This window comes from Toxotes jaculatrix, chromosome 13 (assembly GCF_017976425.1).
Source record: "Toxotes jaculatrix isolate fToxJac2 chromosome 13, fToxJac2.pri, whole genome shotgun sequence".
In the NCBI taxonomy this organism is placed as follows: domain Eukaryota; kingdom Metazoa; phylum Chordata; class Actinopteri; family Toxotidae; genus Toxotes; species Toxotes jaculatrix.
Window position 1 is genome coordinate 6,583,180 of NC_054406.1, and position 19,935 is coordinate 6,603,114.

At 41.7% G+C, this 19,935-nt stretch overlaps 1 protein-coding gene across 1 annotated transcript in view; it reads right to left on the reverse strand.

Annotated features, from left to right (window-relative positions):
- The window catches only part of LOC121192419 (dolichyl-diphosphooligosaccharide--protein glycosyltransferase subunit STT3B), a 70,320-nt gene that overhangs the window by 15,884 nt on the left and 34,501 nt on the right, over window positions 1-19,935 (reverse strand). Inside the window, exons 3-6 of the mRNA XM_041054108.1 lie at window positions 16,400-16,687; window positions 9,106-9,171; window positions 2,771-2,870; window positions 1,117-1,215 (exon numbers count right to left, since the gene is read on the reverse strand). Coding sequence (XP_040910042.1) covers window positions 1,117-1,215; window positions 2,771-2,870; window positions 9,106-9,171; window positions 16,400-16,687 — 553 coding nt within the window. The remainder of the gene's footprint in view (window positions 1-1,116; window positions 1,216-2,770; window positions 2,871-9,105; window positions 9,172-16,399; window positions 16,688-19,935) is intronic.

The window sequence follows — 19,935 nt, forward strand, 5'->3', positions numbered from 1 at the left end:
TGTGTCTCTTTGTTTGTCAGGTGAATTCGATGTAAAGAATTGAAAAGAGGCCTGCTTCCCCTCTGTTTCGTCACCTCCCATCCTTTAACAATCCTTGTGTGAAATTGCCCAACTCCTCCGCTAGCCCACCACCGCCCACAGCAGGTCTCGCCCATTTCCAAGGTTAAGCCCCTGCCTGTCTCCTGGAGAGCCACCATGGTGCTAACATGCTCGTCACTCTATGCCACCCTGCCTGCCTGCCTCAAGGGCTGATATCACAACGGTACCGACAGGTCCATGGCTCTGTCACTCTCTTCCTGTCTCCCACTGTGCTCCCTGAATGCTACCACCAGATGTTCTGAGCAGCTGCTACCCTGGCGACATAAAAACACACTCACTCTCTGAGAGATGGAGAGAAAGAGTGGGGAGCAAAAAAACAGAGTGAGGCAGAGATGATTTTTGGTGGTGCATTCTTCAAAGCCTCTCATAATGCTGCTTGTGCTGTAGACACGCAGGAAAACAGGGACACTTCAACGTACGCCTGCTGCAGTGTAAAGAGAATTCTCAAAAAAGGTGCTGCTCTGCTTCCTAAAGCTGCCAACGACAGTCTTCTCCCAATCTGGATGTAAATGAACACAAGAATTGTGCACATACATACACACACACACCAATCCGTGCTGTCAGGCAGCAGATGGGCCCACTCTTGAGAGGCGAAATTGAACAAGCTTTAATAAACTACCCATAAGCCAAAAATGAAAAGTACTTAAAGTGCTAAACCCATATGGGTGGCATGTGAAGCCGCTTACTCATTTCTATTTGGTAAGTGCATTCTAGGAAGGTCCTGTGTTCTTCTACAGACAGAGCATGACTAACGGCGTCAGTGCAAGGGGATTCAATTCCCGCTGCAGCCAGCCAATCTTAAAGTGTGTGCATCCACAGTACAGTAAAGTGCTTTGGATAACAAGGAAGTGACTTATGTAAAGGTACACCTTTAATACATGAACTACTTGCAGTCAGCCAGAACCTTTTCCTCTGATTTTTGTGGCATAACTTTGCTGAAAGTTTCTAAAGGTGAACTTGTTTTTCTAAGAAGAATGCAGGATGAGCCACTTCAGCGGTAGAGAGGGTGGGACTTACCGGCAGCAGCCATATGCTCGCTGGTCCTGATTGGCTGGAAGCCGACGAAAGGGATCTGCATCGACAGTACGAGACCCACAATGTAGAAAGTGCTGTATGCTGTGAAGACACGAGAAACAAACCAAACCAGGTAAGAAACCAAGCAATCAAAATAAACTATTGCAGAACTGAAAACTTCTTCAACACTTTAGTTTGGGTCTCACTAAGGGAAATCTACCTCAGTAGTGTTATTTAAAGTCTACTGATTTTCACTGTCGCACCTCAGAGGGAGTAAATACAAAATACCTAATCCAATGTCATTTACTGAGAAAATGGGAGCTGGCTCGACGCAATGTGGCGGGGAGGCCTGGAGTGAGACGACGGTGCTGAGAACAGTACAACTCCCACCTTTGTAGCTGGGGGGAACCGATTCGCAGACGCACCGGCTTAATTAAGATTTCATACTTTTCCTGAAGAGTGCGCCTCCTTTTTGAAGTAGTTGTGACCGCCCTCAGCAATCTCTTTCTCACACATCTGCTATTGACTCAAGACAGAGAGAGATGAATTGTGAGGGAACATAGACTGCGAGGCATTTTATTAAACTAGGATTTTCTTTTTTTTTCTTTTGTATGCTCCTGCGTTGTGACTAAGAGACACCTGGCTCTGAAAAGAAGAGTTGGAAGATGAAGCGAGGCGGGAAGGTGAGGAGTATGGGAAGCGCTTGAAGACTTAATGTCTTTTCTGTCAACAGAACATGTCTACAAATATATTTCTCCATCTCTCATTTGCTACCAAAAAGTGCATGAGGTTGCTGGATGGCACTCAGGCTGCGGATATCCTTGAGGAACAGTGAAGGCGGAAAGAAATTTTCCACTTCGTCTAACAGCCATATCGTCAAGCTGAACGTCATTGTTAAAGGACTGTTCGGAGATATAGCAGAGGTAGGTCAAAGCCCTCTCACTGTGAAGAGGCCATAATTCATTTCCAAAGCTCTCTGAGACTCTGCTTTGCAGTTACACTGAGTACAACATATAATCATGTGTAAATGATACTTGACATGGTGTCATTTATCTTGACCAAAACAGGAGTGCCTGCCGCAAGCTCACGGCTAAGCTGACGACGGATGGGTGGATGGTGGCGGGCCTGAAAGATTGAGCTAGAGTTTTCTGAGCCAACGGATAATGCGCTGGAGCTGCCACGTGACCTGTGAAACTGGGATGTTCTGTGGAATAACAAGTGTATCCTCTTCACCAGCACTCTGCCTCTGGTAGTCACAAAAAAAAAACCCCAAAAAACAAAGAGGATCAGGTAGCAGGTGGCTGCATTTACTGTTAAGTGATGTGTGGGTGTGTGGATGTCTGCACTGCAGATGATGGAATGCTTATGGAGGTGAGAGATGAGCACAGGCGTGACTGGGCATTTGAGCTCGTTTCAGGGTCAAATGCTTGGGAAACGATGTTGGGAGACACATGGGAAGGAGTAGTGGTTTGTCTGTTTACTGCATACATTTCTATTCTAATGGGAGAAAATACGAAAACATTTCCTATTTTCAGAATACACAGCCACTGTGTATGAGGGAGTTTTAAACATCTTGTCACACACCAAAAGATATTGTCTGTTTTAATTGCTTGTGCATGAATTTGTGTGTGTGTGTGTGTGTGTGTGTGCACCTTACCGATGTAGACTCTTCTGCTGTAGCGTTGCATCAGCAGCAGCACAAACACATGCAGAGGAATCAGGTTGATAATAAATACATAACCTCCCCATGCTGACACCTAGAACACACACACACACATACACGTCAGTAAAAATCCTGCGGACATTCTTCTTTGTTTACAAAGACATGAAAGGCCCCCTATAATCAATGATTCTTCAGTGTGTTTTTCTGTACCAAATTATCCAATTCTTATGGAGTAGAAGCTTTCTCATTAAAAAACAGCACATTTCCTGCAAAGCTACAAATTAGCTTTGCAGGAAATGTGTCGGTTTTGCCTCAGTGAAGGGAGCTAATTGAAACCAAGCCACAGTTGAGACACAAAGGGTCTCATATCACGTCACTCTCAAATGAAAACCATGCATCTACAATTTTCTTTTTCTGAAGGATTAAGTGTTCCTTTATGAGTTGAGAACATTTTCCACCTCCTAAAAATATATTTAGAAACAAACCAGATTACTGGACAAACACATCACAAAATAGAAAAAAAGGCCTGTGTTTCTTTTCTTATAAATAGTTTATTTCTTTGGAGATACATGGTTATCATATAACAATGAAAATATGTCACATTTATTTGGGCATCAAACCCAAATAGGACCTCATACAACATTTTTGTTGTGTGTTGTTCATATTTGCTTTCAAAGGTGCATATTAAAAAGTCTGCCACAATGGTGCATTCAAGTGAAATCACAGTAGCTTGTGAATTCTGTGTTGTATGCAGCCTGCCACTCCTACGGGGTCGGATACTACAATCAATTTTTAACCTCTGGCAACACTTAATATGTTTAACGCAATCAAGCTGTTAGGCATTTCTAATTTAACCACTTAACTTCAAATTTTACCACTGTCCTCAAAAAAAAAAAAAAAAAAACCTGAATTCAGCTAGGGCTGCAACTAATAATTATTTCATTGCTAATGAGCCAGTCTTACTTTCCCAAATTAATCAACTGTTAAGTCTATGAAAGGCAAAAAAAAAAAGTGAAAAACTGTGCATGTGAAAAATAATTTCTCAGATCCCAAAGTAATGTTTTCTTTGCCTTGTCTGACCAACAATGCAAAACCCAAAGATACTCAGGTTTCATTTATATAAAAAGGAGAGAAAAGCAGCAAATTCTCATATTTGAGAAGGCTGGACCATCAAATGTTTGGGATTCTTAATTAAATACTGACTGAAATGATTAATCAAATATCAAAATAGGTAATACATTTTTTTATTGGCAAGCTGGTTGACCAGTCTAGTATGTTAGAGCTGTAACAAGAGCTGTAACATATATATAGAAGAAAAAAATCAATCCATACACACAAGTAGCTCATCTTACGTGCATGCTTTCCTGTGCAAAATCACCTTAAACATCTTTAACAGAATCATTCAAGGAGGGATGTAAAGACATCTTTACTGCCTTTTCGCTAGTAGACACAAGCACACAGCTATAAAAAAGTGATGTGTATAGAATCTATAAAAAACTAGGCAATCATACTTAACATGTTAAATGTAAAATGTGAGATGCACCAATAACTTTAAAAGCTCCACTAAAATTATATCTCAACTACTTTTGAGGTCCACTAAGTATCACAGCAGTGGATTTAGGCACTATAAAACGACTCCACAAAAATATTACCGACAAGTTTTCAATTGCCTGTACTTGACTATAGCAAAGGGCAAATGGAAACAATGAGAGCACTAGACTGAAAGTCAGTAGAGGATGGAGGAAGAGTATAGGAAGGAACAGAGGAAAGCAAGAGTGGTCAAAGAGAGAAAGCAAGAGAGTGGGGAAAGGAGAACAGAGAAATGTAAAGCGCCAGAAAGTGAAAATGAAATACAGAAGAGAGAAAAAGTGAATTAAAGAGGAAAAGCAAGTGCATATGCAAAAACTGTTTGATCCTTTATTTGCAACAGCTTGTTAGAAAGGCCCCCACTGCACCTGCTAAGTACGATGAAAAGAGCATTCATTACACTTATGCAGTCACAGGCAAAACAAGAACATCATTTCTAATTGACTAAAAAACATTAGTATGATACATCAAAGCAGGGCTATGAAAGAAAAACTCTGAAATAAGTTCCTTGCTGAATGGTTAGGTGCAATTATCTTTTGGCAGTCATTTGCATCTGTTCTCTCAAATAGTGACAGTCAATTAGTAGCATGTGAACCGTAACTTGAATGATTACCACAGATAACTTCAATTTAGGACTCATTTTCAGTGTTGACAAAGAGGCGGCTAATCGAGTCTCTGTTGCTGAGTGGATGGGAACTAATTGAAAACTTGACACTTGTGACGGAGGTCAGCACCACCTGACTGAATACAACACGTCTGCTACACTATGTTAAGTTGCGAGCCTTGCAAGCCTGCATGATATAATTAGTGAAACAGAGAGTGAGAGGAAGTCAGAAAGAGGAAGAGGAAATAAGAAACTGTCAGCTTCATTTGGCCATAGCTAACTGATATCTACTGAAGGCATCAAACATAACATATCTCCTTCACACTGCTCTCTCAACAGCTTGACAATAAAAAGAGAGCAGTATAATTCAAGAGACATTTGGAATAAGTCATGTCTGTACAGAAAAGATGGACAAGTAATTCATTAATTTTGCATACATGTTGCGAGTTACAAAAAACACCGACTGTACCTGTTTTTCTGAAGGTAAAGCTAAAATAAAAAAGCCTCTTTAAAATATTGATCCCTCTGAGTTGGACTCTCTAATATCAGTGGGATTCATTATTGACTCAGAGAATCAAAGTTACACAACATTATTTTTAAGGCTTGTTTTTCCCCTTTAAATACTTAGCAGGGAAAAACCAAGGGAGACTCAGTTCCATGTCAATGGGATGAAAGACACTTACTGGAAAATGTCCAATGGCCACTATTTGCAAATGTTCGGGGCAGCAAAACAACCCAAAATGGAGATTAGGACTCCACTGTTGTGTTACGGTTGTATAATATACAGTTTACCATGATCAGCTGGTGGTGCAAAAGGAAAAGTTAGGGGATCATCTTTAGGCTTTATCCTCAGAGGATCATGAATGTCTGTGCAAATTTTCATCGCAATCCATCCAACAGAAATATTCCAGTCTGGACCAGAGCATTCCTACTAAAGTATTCGCAGATGGTATGGTATTCACAAGTCAGATACAGGTAACGTCAACGTGACGTGAACGTTGATCATTTAGCAAACTACAGTGCTCCCTGATTGCAGATTTACCTCGCCATTCTTCAGAATAAATGGTTGAGCAAGCAGAGCACACAATCAACTGGAGGAAAAAAAAAGATTGGGAGAAACTGGCCATCTGGTCACATTAGAGGACCATGCAAAGATAAATGCCCATGACAAAAACAAACGCTGTGTGTGTGTGTGTGTGCGTGTGCACGCACAAAAGTTCTATTTGAAATTATGGTTCCAACAGCCAGCCCTCTGCCCGAGCCACAGGCTAACAGCTGAGGGCAGGAACCAGAAAATGTTGGGAGCAAAGTCTTTTAGCCGTTATCGCTCTCTGCATTTCATACCGAGCTTATCTGATGACCAGGGGGCCAGTCTCAAGAGTGTATAGAACACAGCATGCAACAGAGAGAAGGGATTTAGCTGTGCTTGTGTTTGTGCGTGCGTGTGTATGTACATGTGTATGTCTGTGCACAAGTGTTTCCAGCCTATTTGCTTTTGTTGGGTCGTTCTCCTTGTTAATTTGTGAAAATGAATGTTCTGTTTGTGTATGTGCTTCTTCATTAAATGCATCCTCTCTAATACCAACATGTTCATTAAAAAGACTTCAAGATGACTTGATTATCAAGGGTCAACAGAAGGGTTGCGGCATCAACACACACTTTGTGTGACTCTGGATCACAATGTTGGGTAACAGGCCAGTGCATACATCAGTGCATATGGATGCATATGAGTCAGATGCTGATTGCTTGCCAGACTCCTGCTGGCCTTTTATTCTTACCACAGTAATACACTCCAGTTATGAGCTGGAATGTTATCACTTGCTTATAATTAAACAAGACTATGAGTCCATAGCCATATTAATAGCTCTGAGAGGGATTGCTTTGAGCTGAGTGCCAATGTTAGCATTCAAACGTGCTCATAATGACAATGTTAACATGCTGAACTGAAACTGTAACCTGCTGATAGTGCTACATTAAAGGTAGTGGGATAACCAAGCAAAGGATAGCTCTGATGGTACAGGTTGCTCTGCTACTGGGGACTGTGGAGGGTTTAGAGAGAAGAGTGAGCCAAAGCTTTGGGAATGAACAGTGCAGTGCCACTGATCCGTTCATATGCTTTTGCTCTGTCCTCTGTTTTGCCCTCACCCTCTCTATGCTCACCCCTGGAGGGATGAAAGGAGGATATTGCACAGCTACCAGACTGGTTCCTAGGGCTCCTGTCCATTAGTGAGTCCTACTGCTCTGTTCCTCTTGTTAATCTCGTCCTTCTCTGTCCTCTCTTCTCTGATTATGCCAATATCCAGAGAGGGGGTTTCTCCCTCTCTGTCTCCATTTCTGCCTTATGAGTGTCACACTTGATTAAGCCCCTTGGGAAAACGTAGCCATGGCTATATCCTGCTTAAACTGACAGCGCTGGGGTGATGGGGTGGCTAAAAAAAAGTGGGGTAGGTCAACCAGTGCATGTGACATTAGTGTACAGGACCAAACGAAGACAGTGGGGTTTGGAGCTTGGTGGTGTTGATGGTGACATACAAGCCTAGTTTGTTACTCCCTGCTGGAGGACTCATCTGCAACAGTGAGTGGGCTGAAGAAACAGTACAGAGGAAAAAAACATCACTAAGGAGAGGGAGAGAGAAGGTGCAAAGGAGACAAACTAGTACTGAGTAGAAAGGAGCATGGAGATGTTCCCATTACTTCCAACTAGGACAGTGCGGAGGATCGACATTACAATAAATTCTCTCTTCTATCTTGTCATTCTGTATTACTTTCCATCTCCCTGTACCTTCTATTGTTCTCCACCCTCATCTGTCCACACCTCTCTCTATTCCTTTGTCTCCATTTGGTTTAGTCTCCTATTCTACTCATCTTTCCACAACTCCCCTCTCCCCTGCTCTCATCTCTGCAATCCTCTCTACCTCCCTCAGATGCAGCGGCCCAGTGTGATTGATGAAGCAGGATTTCGGTAATCTGTTTCATTTGACATCTATCTCACTGACGGCCACAGAGATTTAGCCTGGAATGGGCAAGAAGCTGGTGATTTCCATAGCCTCACACTCCCTCATACACATACACATATACACACGCGCGCGCGCAAACAATCTGTTGCTGAGGCAGTGTGCCTGAATCGTCTTTTTATCTCGTCTCTCTCATCAACCCCCTGATGAGTTTGTGCCTGAATTCATAAATAATGCATAAAGCACCGGCTAAACTGCTCCATGCACTGGCATGTCCACGCTAGACACAGGACAGTCACTGTACCAGCAGGGTTTATTATTGAGAACTAGTTCTGAATTGGAACTAGCTCCACAGACACAAGTGGTATTTGTTGAGAAACATGCTGTTCAATTCCATTTAACACCTCCAGGCAAAGTTTGGACCTCCTGTGCGTTTGTCAGATTGTGTCAACACACGTGTAGTGTTTACATATAGTAAAATTCAGACTAGAGCCAGGTCTAGCAATTACAAAAGACTGCTGAAATACAAGAAAATGATTTCACAATTGGGAGGGAGTCTAACAGGACAAAGCTGAGAATTTTTCCTCCATTAAAATTTTTGGTCAGTCAGAAAATAGTGGAAAAGGCTTATGACAGTAATTTAAAAAGGTAACAATTTCAAATGTTTTGTTTTGTTCAACCAACAACCCAAAACAAAGATATTTAGTTTACAATGATATATAACAGAAAAGATCAGAAAATCCTCAAATGATAAACTGGAACTAGGTAATGTTTGGCATTCTTGCTTGGAAAATGACTTCCAACAGTTTATTCTCAAAACTGATCATCAAAACAGCAGCAGATTATTTTTCAGTCGATAGACTAATTGTTGCAGATCTGAACCATACCAAACCCTACTCAGCAGATCTTAATCAATGAATGAATCAATGAATGAATCAATCACATTATTTGTCCCTAAAGGGCAACTGGTTACGCATCAGTGAAACAGAAACACAAGGAACTTAAACATCTTACACTCACATAAAATACATGAAAGGCAAATTAACATTACTGTCACACTAATACTAATTCACACTGAGTAAAAAAAAAAGGGGGAAGACATCTGTACAATAAAGGGAAGTCAACATACAGTTTGTATGTGCCCAGAGTGTTAATGTTTGTGTTTTTGTGTGAACTATTCTTACCATGTAGAAATAGGAGAGACAACAGCCAATAGTCCAGAATACCGAGCCTGTCTTCACTGATTTCACCTACAAGAGAGAAAGAGAGAGCAGACAGTGATACAAGAGTCGCTGCAGTATGTTGGCCACGTACGCTTCAACATCAAATAAGACAAGCAGACCCGCAGTGTTTCAGGGACACCAGAAACAAAAGCACTGCAGGCTGCACATTTTCTGTGATAATGACAGGGGGTTCTCCTTCAATAACAGCAGAAAAATCTAAAAATCTGGGCAGAGCGCAGGCTGTCTTCTCCACTAAAGGTTCACTATTTGTTTTATGGTCCCCTGCTGTTGAAACATGATAGCCCCAATAAAAAGCTTTGTTAACAGTGTGATTCACTGGATTTAAGAGTAAGTTACAACGTGTTTTGAAAGTGAACGTAAAAAGAAAATGTGTAAAACCAACTTGTAGACTTGTAAAAGAAGACACAAATGCATAGTGCGTTTTTAAAAGTTATTTAATGATTATAGCAGATACGTAATGGCCAGCTGTGGTGGGAGAGAGGATGAGAGGAGACCGGTTCAGACTAGACCACTGGCAAAACCTTATAAACAAGCTCTCCTTGCCCACCACAGGCCGATAAAGCAGGCAAGTGTACACATTAACATAAAAAAAAACAAAAAAAACAAAACAAAACTTACAGACACACACACGCCCAGAATAGAAGACACATTTAAGTTTAAGAGTGACCTTTCAAATGATCAAACTCAGGAAGGGTACCACTGACAAGCAGGGTGGGGAGGGGCTGTTAAGAGGTTTGATCACATCCAGCAATGCATGAGATTCGCTGATGAGGGGCAATCAATGATTGAAGTGGTAGGTAGTCTCAGATCACTCAAATACCCAGCACAGATAGACCCTGGACCAACCACCAATCGATCAGCTGCACAGATCCTGTAGATGCATGCAGAAATAGCTTAACACAAAAAGAAATCGTCCTCAAGCTGTGTTTTCCCTGTGTGTTGAGGTAGGCCACAGAAAGTAGGTCTGTGGTGACCTGATTATCATTCTGAGCTATTAGAAGGTGGAACGTTGGTTTGTGGAAGAAGGAAATGACGACGTTTTAGGGCCTTGGACTAAAGCCCCATTCAGATGAGATCTATTTCTCTGGGGCAGATTGGGGGTGATTTTAATATTACATGCACTGGTCATTGATTTTAACCCTGTCCAGAGCACATGTCTGATTTTTCACCCCATACCTCTGAAATTATTATAACCACTAATTACCTACTGTTATTCACTGATATCTGGTTGCTTTTTCTTCTTTCTTTTTTTTTTTTTTTGCTGTGACTACTGTTACCGAGTTTCGTCAGCTCAGCAAACAGTGTTACAAGCCATGTTCAACTGGTGCCTCAGCCCCCTTCATCCAACTGCCCTCCCAGCCGCCACTCTTTTTGTGAAGACACAGAAGTCACACAGTGTGATACCAGTCCAACTAATTAAATGTGAGTCGGGAGAAAGAGTGGAATTACTGTTACGACAATGTAGGCATGGTGCATGGGGTTAGAGCACAAGAGGCAGGCAGAGCAACTCTGTGTGTGTGTATTCATGTTACGAAGTGCTATGGTGTTAAAAAGAGCAGCTCTCCTGGGTTTGAGAGGATTCAATTATAGATTATGGGAGGGTGTGTGTGTGTGTGCGTGTTGGGGGGGTTAAACAGAGATTAAGCGACTGGAGTTGAATGGGTTATTAGCGGATAAAATGAAAGAGTCGGATAATGAAGACTGGGCTGAGACTTGAGAGAACGGCTCTAGGTGTTTTTGCCACATGGAGTAGAGGGTGGGTGTAAAGAGGCAAGGAAGAGAGCGGAAGAAAAGAACAACAAATAATGAGACAGAGGAAGAGAAACCAAGGAGGAACAAGAAAGAAGAAGCAAAGAATGAAGTGGCAGAAAGCAGAACACAGCAAGAGCAAAACAATGGCAGGGACAAAGGAAGACAAAGACAATTAAAGAGAGACAAGATGGAAGAAAGACGGAGAGGAGGAAAGGAAAACACAAAGACAAATGTGGGTAAATGGGACTGATAATGGGAAGCAGTGGTGCATGGCCGGGATGATTGTTTTTCAGGGCCCTTGCCAAATAGAACGGGGGACGTGAACAGCGGTAGATGAGCAGAGGGGGATTTTTTTTTTTCAGTGGCACTGCTCTGATGATGACACATCACCTTAAGAGGCAGTGATGGCTGCCGTGAGGAACACCTGCCTCACCTGGAGATGTATTGTCCATACAAAGAGGATGACAAGAGACCATTATAATAACACAGAGACAAACAGATGTCCCTCACACCGTAATAACCATCTCCTAATGTGAGACAAATAATAATGGTGACAGTTTTTTAGATGAGTCCTTAAAAGTTACAGGGATAAATTTGGAGGCTCCTGCAACATTAAAAATGGTTTCAGATGAACGCAGCAGGAAAACACCTCAGATGTATAAGTAAAAAATTTATTGGATGGGATTCACACTGTAAAGACATGGACGAAGGCTCTCTTGTCACTGTTTGAAAGTGCCCAATGTCTTTTTAAAGGCTTTGTAGTACCTCCTGTTAAAATAAGAATCCTACCTAGTAAAGACACATCACATGAATACCTAAAGAGGTTAATAAATATTAGAATTATTAGGCATACTATAGATATGATATGGTATATGGCCACCGCTCAGGTGGGAGAGCAGGTTGGCTACTGATCCCTGGTTTGGCAGTTTGATTCCCAGCTACCCCAAACCCACGTTGCATCAAAAAAGGGCATCTGGCCAAGATGGAGTGAATCTGTTCCAGTTAAGGGCAGCTGGTGTTGACATTTGTTGCATTATGATTTAAACTGTCTGGCTTCTGATCTAGATGCTACCGGGTGAATTAAAAAAACAAAAAAAACAAAACTGATTTTCTGTGTGCCAAAATTAGTTCACCGGGTTAAACGTGTGCGCCACATGTCAAGGTGAAGTCCTTGCTGCTGCCTGCATTCAAATCCAGCCTGGGCTCTTTGCTACATGTCATCCCGTCTCTCTTGTCTACCTCTTCACTGACACCAAAGGCAAAATTGCCACAAATAAATCCTTCAAAAAAAAGTCCTAAAATTGCTCCATGCATTTCAGCCTTTTTCATATGTACGTCTGTTCTAAATGTTATGGTTACTTGTTGTAAGTGGTTCAGTTAGGGCTGGATGATGTGTGAAGTGTCTACTCTGTGGAGTCATTATTTTGTGGAGGTCTGTACGTAGTTGAGGCATCTAGTAGTGACAGCTGTGTGGGATGACATTTATTTTCGGAAAAATACGCATAATGATGACATGGTGCAGGTTTTTCATACACACACAGGGCTAAAAAATACTAATCTGCCATTCTCTTTTATGACCACGAAAGGTATAAACAATTTATCCTATAATGTGCACTTCACACAATTTCAATTCAAGGAAACAACAGTGTTGCTCACTTGCTGAATGTAAAAACAATTTAAAATTCAATGCAAATTAGAAAGGTTGGTTTTGTGTTCTTCTGTATACCCCTGCATAAGAAAGACTGTACAAGTTTGCATGCATACAGTTCTTGAATACGCACTGCATGTTTTCGAACGTAAACTCTCCCAGTAAGTGACACTATCAGCTGCTTGGTTTCCCTCTGCTGTGCCAGTACACAGACATCGAGCCTTAATCGAGCCTTGTATCGAGACTTAAACTGTAGACACAACGGGCACGCTCAGCCAGCCACCTGGACACTAAACTGTAGGTCATTGCCAGATCAGTGACAGTGAGCGAGTTCAGGGCCACAGAGCTGTCTAAAAGCCGACTCAAGCCTAGTGACTCATGCTACCTTGAAACCACATGTAGAGATGCATCCATGCACGATTTGACAATGTGACATAAACTGGGATGGCGGAATCTTTGGATGGATAAAAGCCCCCTTCCAACCCGGCGGCACCTGTACTGCCAAGCTTGTTACACTGTGACAAACAGCAGTGAGGCATGGCATGACGAAATACCTGCATCACTCTTTCTACCTGGATGAAAGTCTCCACTGTGCAGCATTTCCTTACACTCCAGCATGAAGGGAGATCAGAGCCTTGGAGGTAAAATAAAAATTGGACAAATAGCCTATGAGCTACTATTACCACACACTAACTGCCTGTGGCATGCATAATCAGAGCTCTCTTCTGTTCACTTACTGAACCACCCTTTGATGAGGACAACTCGAAAAACTGTTTTCCTGCTCATCAGCCTCATCTGACATGGAGCTCCACTGCCATTCAGCAGATAAACGAACGATAGATGAACGAAATGCGTGTCTGGGTGGGACTTTTCCAGCAAGAAATCAAATGCCACAGTTAAATTACATATGGAAAAACAGCATAATCATAGCAAAAAACGTTGACTTAAAATTGACAGTGAACATGGAAACAGAAAACTCTAAACTGATGGAGGTCTGAAAAGACTCTTATAGAGGAGATGTCTTCATCCACATCTAGGAGGAGATACGAACAATGACAAGTGACGGCCTTGATTTCCGTGTTCACTAATTAAGCATCAGTTATGATCGGGAAAACATGTATTTGCATTTGTTGTGTGGATAGTTTAGGCTTAACAATTGCCTGAATCTGCAGTTGTGTGCTGTGCAGATTGACTCACCAGCTAAGACAGAACATTTATCCTGAGCGCCGATGTGCACCGTTGTACGGGTTCCAAATACAGGTCTGAATAAATGTGAGACTCCTGCGGGTCTTGTACTGTTTTGAGCTGCGAGGGTATTTTGTAACAGATGCAGGCGGTCACGTTTGAACACTGTGGGCATAATGGAAAAGCAATCAGCCTAGTTTAAATAAAACTGTGGTTTTATTTGTCTGCATTATCTGTGCAACTCTGGTGTGCCTGGTGTAAACCAGCATTGAGTGATACATCTCCTGACAACTACACAGCTTCAGTGGGTTAATAATAGAGATGTGGCATATTTGCATGAATCTCCTTTGCTTCCAATAGTACGGCGGCATCCTATCATGTGGTAATCTTTTATAGATAATATCAAAGCTTCCGAGCTTGAAAAAATAAACAAAATACACTGTCCTTTGCCAAAGTAAACTGAGCAGCAGCTGCAATGCAAAAGCACAGAGAAGCTTTGGCAAGGAGAAAACCAATGGAAGCGCCAGGTGACTGGTATTTACATTTCTTTCATTATTTCTGTTCTTACAGCTTGTGTAATATATGGTTTAAAGCCAAAGATAATGGCTAATAGCAGCATTAACTGTGTAGTTTTACAACTGGACAAGAGTCAAAAATCACGCCTACACTTACGGCCAAGTATTAAGGATAAATAATTTCAATAATTATCTCACTGTTTCATGCATGTTTGGGAGAACGCCTTGCAGCTGGCTCTTTGCAGGTTCCGATTTAATAAATAAGCCAAGTGCAAGTCGCTACTTGAAAATCATTTCCTTATAATCAATTTCGTCTTTTACTGGATTCTTTTTTACCCCGATAAACTCTACGATATTACATCTGGGCTCACTTGAAAAATGCTGCCTTATTCATTTGACACCTGTACACCAGCGCAAGTTAACTGTGCAGGTGTGAAATTCCTTCGCAATGATCACTGTAATTGTCTCAGTGTAACCTGTTACTTTATATTCTATCACTGCAGTCAACAGGAAAAGGAGGTAATTTTGTTAATAGAAAATCATTTTATAGACTCAATAAGATGAAATGATACTGTGTAAATAAGAGATTTTCCCACTGTGCTCTAATGACAGACAGTAATATTTATGCAGAGTATCTGCAGTTTTCCTCCAGCAAATCTCTACAGCCTCAGCAGCAGAACCAAGATTACTCTTGAGTGTTATATTATCTTGTACTGGCCACATCTATTCATTTTAAAGATATGTTCTTCATGACAGAAGAACACAAATCAACAATTTTTATGTGTGAATACTAAGTGTATTGAAAGCATTGCAAACATTTAGCAAAATCTATATTGTCCATTATATGAACAATACAATGAACAACATACAGCTCAATACAGAAAAAAATTATCAATAACTGTCAAGGTCAACTCGAAAAACAAGGGAGAGAGGAACGCTGGTAAAATTATTCGTAAAGAAGAGCTCTTCAATTTCACACACATACACACATCACACACGCACACACACACACACTCTTATATCTTTGTGAGGACACTCATTAACATCATACATTCCTTGCCCTTTACCATCCACAATGAATGCCTAACCCTAACCAATACCCAATTCTAACCTGAACCTTTAAACCAAGTCTTAACCCTCAAACAGCCCTTTATAGTTGTGAGGACCAAAATATACGCACTCTCCCCACTGTCCTCACTCTGTAAGGGCTATGCTAAAATTGGTCCTCACAAAGATAGACGTATAAGTACGCACACACGCTCTCTGCATTCATGGTATGATAGCTGCAGGGCTGTAAGTCAGCTGCTGATGCAACTGAAGAGTGGACAGACTGTGTTCAGCTTGAAAAACTTCTTCCTTCCACCTACTATGGAAGATCATTTCAAAAATTCTTAGCCCAAGTAGGTCCTTCAAATATCCAAGCTGGATTCAAAAATAACCTTTACCCATCATCTGTGAATTGCTTTGTTCTGTCAGGGTCTACCTTGGAGAACAAGGAAAAAAACTGAAGGAAAAAAAAAACATACAAAATAAATCTCACCTTGTTGAAAACAGTGATGCTGCAAATTCAACAAGGTCAGCTGCCCTGTAGCGTACCCTGCTGTGTTCATTTCTAATATTTCTGGGAAGAAAGGTAAATTGGGAGGGGGGCTATTCAGCTTTTAACCCAAGATCTTTTCAGTTCTACGCTTAAAGGTCATCTTATTGTGAAGGTTTTAGAGTGCAGCATGGCATTTCCGGGGCTCCACATGGTCGGCAAAGACGCCCAGTGTGCCTTTCAAGGGTCTGGATAAATAATTCAACATTTAAGGCCAAGCAACATTTGAAAACAGGGCTACTTTCCTGGCTTCATGAAGAATGTCCCCTATAAAGAACTATGTACGCTTGACTGAGGCTGAGAGTTTGACTTTTTTTTTTTCTTCCAGCTAAAACAGATTTAAAACCTGAGTAGGCCGTTATTTTGATTCATTACAAAGAAGCAGTTTAAACTGTCACATCAATATGATGGCAACTAAACACAATATTAGAGGTGTACATCTACAGTATATTTATGTGTTTGCCTGTATTACATTTCCATGTACAGTAAGTTATTTTCTTATTGCACCTTTTCCAATCAAGTGACAAGTGTACATACCCAGAGGTAGTAGGTGAACTGCAGGGCGAAGATGGCGATGCCCTCATTGTCAAAAGAGCCTGCAACAGAGCGGGAGATATAGCCAGGTACGATGGCAATGAAGCAGGCCGCCAGCAGCCCTGCACCCTGGTTCCACAGCTCCCGTGTCAGCAGGAAGGTGGAGATGGCGGTGAGACCGCTGAACACCGGTGCCAGAAAGACGCACACATCACGGATGTGGACAGTGATGTGGAGCAGGTTGAGCACGTAGTGGATGAGGCCCGCAGTAACCATTAACCCCGGGTATACCTGAGTGACGGGGGGAGAAGAGAAAGATTGTGAGAGGGAACATTAAATAAAAGTAAGACAGATTTGAATGTCGGACATGAGCAAAGGTGGGTGAGTGAAACAGACTGCCAAATAACATGGCTGTAGACTTTCAGTCTTGTTGGTTGGAGATAAGTAAGAAATTGTTAGTTTTTAGCTTTACAAACAAGTGATTGGGAGATGATAAACTCTATGAATGATCAATACATTCTATTAGTTATTCATCACCCACTGCCGTAGTGCCAATACTGTACATTACATTATAAGCAAGGACGAATGTGTCAAATGAAATGCTTCAGCTCACCCAGTTGTAACTGCATATCACAATATCACTTCAACAAAACTTAATCTCCCTTGGACTTGGACCAGCTCTGGGCACTATCAGATAAGGGTGCAGCTAACATTTATATTCAAGTTTTAAGCAATTTCCAATCCTAAAACAATGCCGTGCAGGGCACATACAATAGATCAGACTAAACGTGCTGCACATATATTAAAAAATAAAATGATTTTCCTTTACCAAAAGGGCTGTAGCTTTCAACAGTAAATAACTTTTGACATTATCAAATAAGCATGAAAGAGGTCATTTGATTTTTAACTCTGGTGTTACTGGTTTTGTATAAAATAATAAACAACTTTATCAACATGATGGAAGTGACTTGTGAATTGTTCTCTGTAGCTAATGTTAGTGCAGCTGCTGGAAATGTCCTGGAGATGCGTAACTACTGTCGCTTCAACTTTTTCATTAGGACGACCCTCAGATAACTAGCTAAACCCGACAGCCGACAGACGACAACTGTTTAATTTTCCTCACATTTGAGAATGCGAAACAAGCCAGTCTTTCATTTTTTGCTTGAGTAGAGGATTAATCTGTTATCAATAATTGTTGCCATGTATGGTGTTCTTCAACATACAGTTATAATTAATCAAACACTCCACTCAGATGAAGCTGGGGCCTGAGTAGGCGAGGGCTCGTGGCCCTGTCTCGTCTATACATGAAAGCAGATCCAATTAGGGCCCTCTGCAGCACACCGGCTGTCTGAAGTAACAAGCAAGGCTATGCTTAACGTGTGAGTGATGTCCCCGATGTGTGTTCACTGTAGCCGCAGTCCATGCACTTTGCCTTGCCGCTAATAAACTCAGGTCTTCACGTCTCTAATTAGCGAGTGCCTAGGAGACCTAAGCTTCATCAACCAATCTGCTTAAATGAAAATCAACCATGTCTTGCCTCTTTGCTCTGAGGATTGGACTCTGTCTAATGGAGCAGTATCCTGCCGTTTATAAAACTACTCTTATAATTATTAGCCATTTTGAACTCTGTGGTGGGGCCAAGGTCCCCAAAACGCTACAGGGATGATGGAGCGTGTTCATCGTAACTTTTTACATTGAGTTTTGGCTTGATGGACACAAATCTACACGCATAATTTATCAACACTACTCTCTAAACTGGTATTCAAGGAAGCATTACATAGCCTGTTCATTATGAAAATATCCTCAACTAGAAGTGGCAAAAGCTGTTACCAAAAATGCACTTGACTCATTGTCCTTATGGCAACAAAGAGTGGTTTATTGGCTCAACGGCGCTCTGTTGTTATGGACTGTCACATTAGAGAGGGCATCCTTCCTTATCTATGGCTCAGGAGAAAGAGCAACTGACAGTCGTCCTCTGGGGAATTTAGGGTGGGAGGGAGGGAGGGAGGGGGAAATAAAAAGGGAGAGGGCAGCAATGTTGGTCCAGGCAGAAAAACACTCAACTGTCACATTAACTGATATCGGCTCGTCCGTCTTCCAAGTGGTGTGACCCATCTGAGTGCTTAGAGACTTATTGCTATCATACACAATTAATGAGGACTGTCAGCATCAACTGTCTGATTTTGTATTAAAAAGCAGGGTGAGGTAAGGATAAGGGTGGGAGCAAAGAACAGAGGTGAGAAATGACAGTGACACATTAGAGAGAGGCAGACGCAGACAGCAGAGGCGAGATGATGAAAGATAAAGAGGCGGAGAGGTTGGAGAGAAAGAGGGAGAAAAGTGAGCTGCAGAGGTTGAAAGGAGAGAAAGGGCGTGTTAAACAGAGTTCAGGCGGGTAAAAGGTTGTATGCAAGAGACAAGTCTCGGTCACCGCTCTCAGATAGAGCAAAGGTGGTTTTATGAATTCCACCAGGAGATGGAGGGGTCACAGACCACCACTCAGCATGAGAAAAGAGACATTGGTGAAATGTCAAGACGGGTGAAAACAAGAAAGGGACAAAAGTTTGTAGCTCAGGAACAATTTTTTAAGTTTTCTAAACAAAGGCCATGGATTGTGACTGCATTATGGGCTGTGAAACAGACTGCACTAATCTGAGATGAACCTAGCACTTGTCCACACCCCTGCATGTTTTAAAAGCATAGGCTTGATGCAAATGAGAGCTCTCACACATTCATTTTATGATTTTGAACGCAGTGTGGGAGTCAGCTAAATGCACTTCTTCCCTAAAGCCTGTTTATGCTTAGGAAATTATCTAGCTCAGTCATGCAAACAAGTGGGATTTTGACAATTAGTCTACACAGTAAATGAGTGAGTGGCTTTCTGTTACTCCAGCCACTACCATTAAGGTGCCTCCGAGCAAGGCATCACGATTGTTGGCTTGTCTCACTCCAGCCTCTCATCTAATGATACGTTCAGGTAACGATGATTCAGGTAAAAGCCGGAAATTAACATGGCTCCATCACCGAGCCGACTGGCCAAGCCTCCTCAGCTGCTGTGTCACATCTCCTCATGCAACAATTCATAGATTGTGCTCTAGTTTGCATAGATTTGCATGTTATCAGGAGATATTTGCATTTAGTGTGGTCAACGGAGCGACCTATCCAACTGCTACTGAAAGGCCGGTGAACTCCATAAGACAGAAGCGACTTGCCATCTGGCACTAAACTTCCTCCAAATCCACCGAGGGCTACAGCAGACCTAGCCTCTAAAAGGCTAAGGGAGGTGATATACTGTTTAGTTTTCTTCTTGTTAACGAATCCCACAAAAATACCAAAACAACAATGCATTGGTTTGTCTCTCTGTACTTTGACTTCCTTGCCCCTCCTGTTGCTGCCAGCCCCAAGCCAATTTGTCCCTACTTAAGACATAAATCTTTAAAAAATTGTCACATATACATTTTCAATTTTAAAAAGCCACAGTAATTTCCTAAAACAGCTGGGCACTGTGGTTTTTAGAAAACGTTACTCAAACCAGAGTA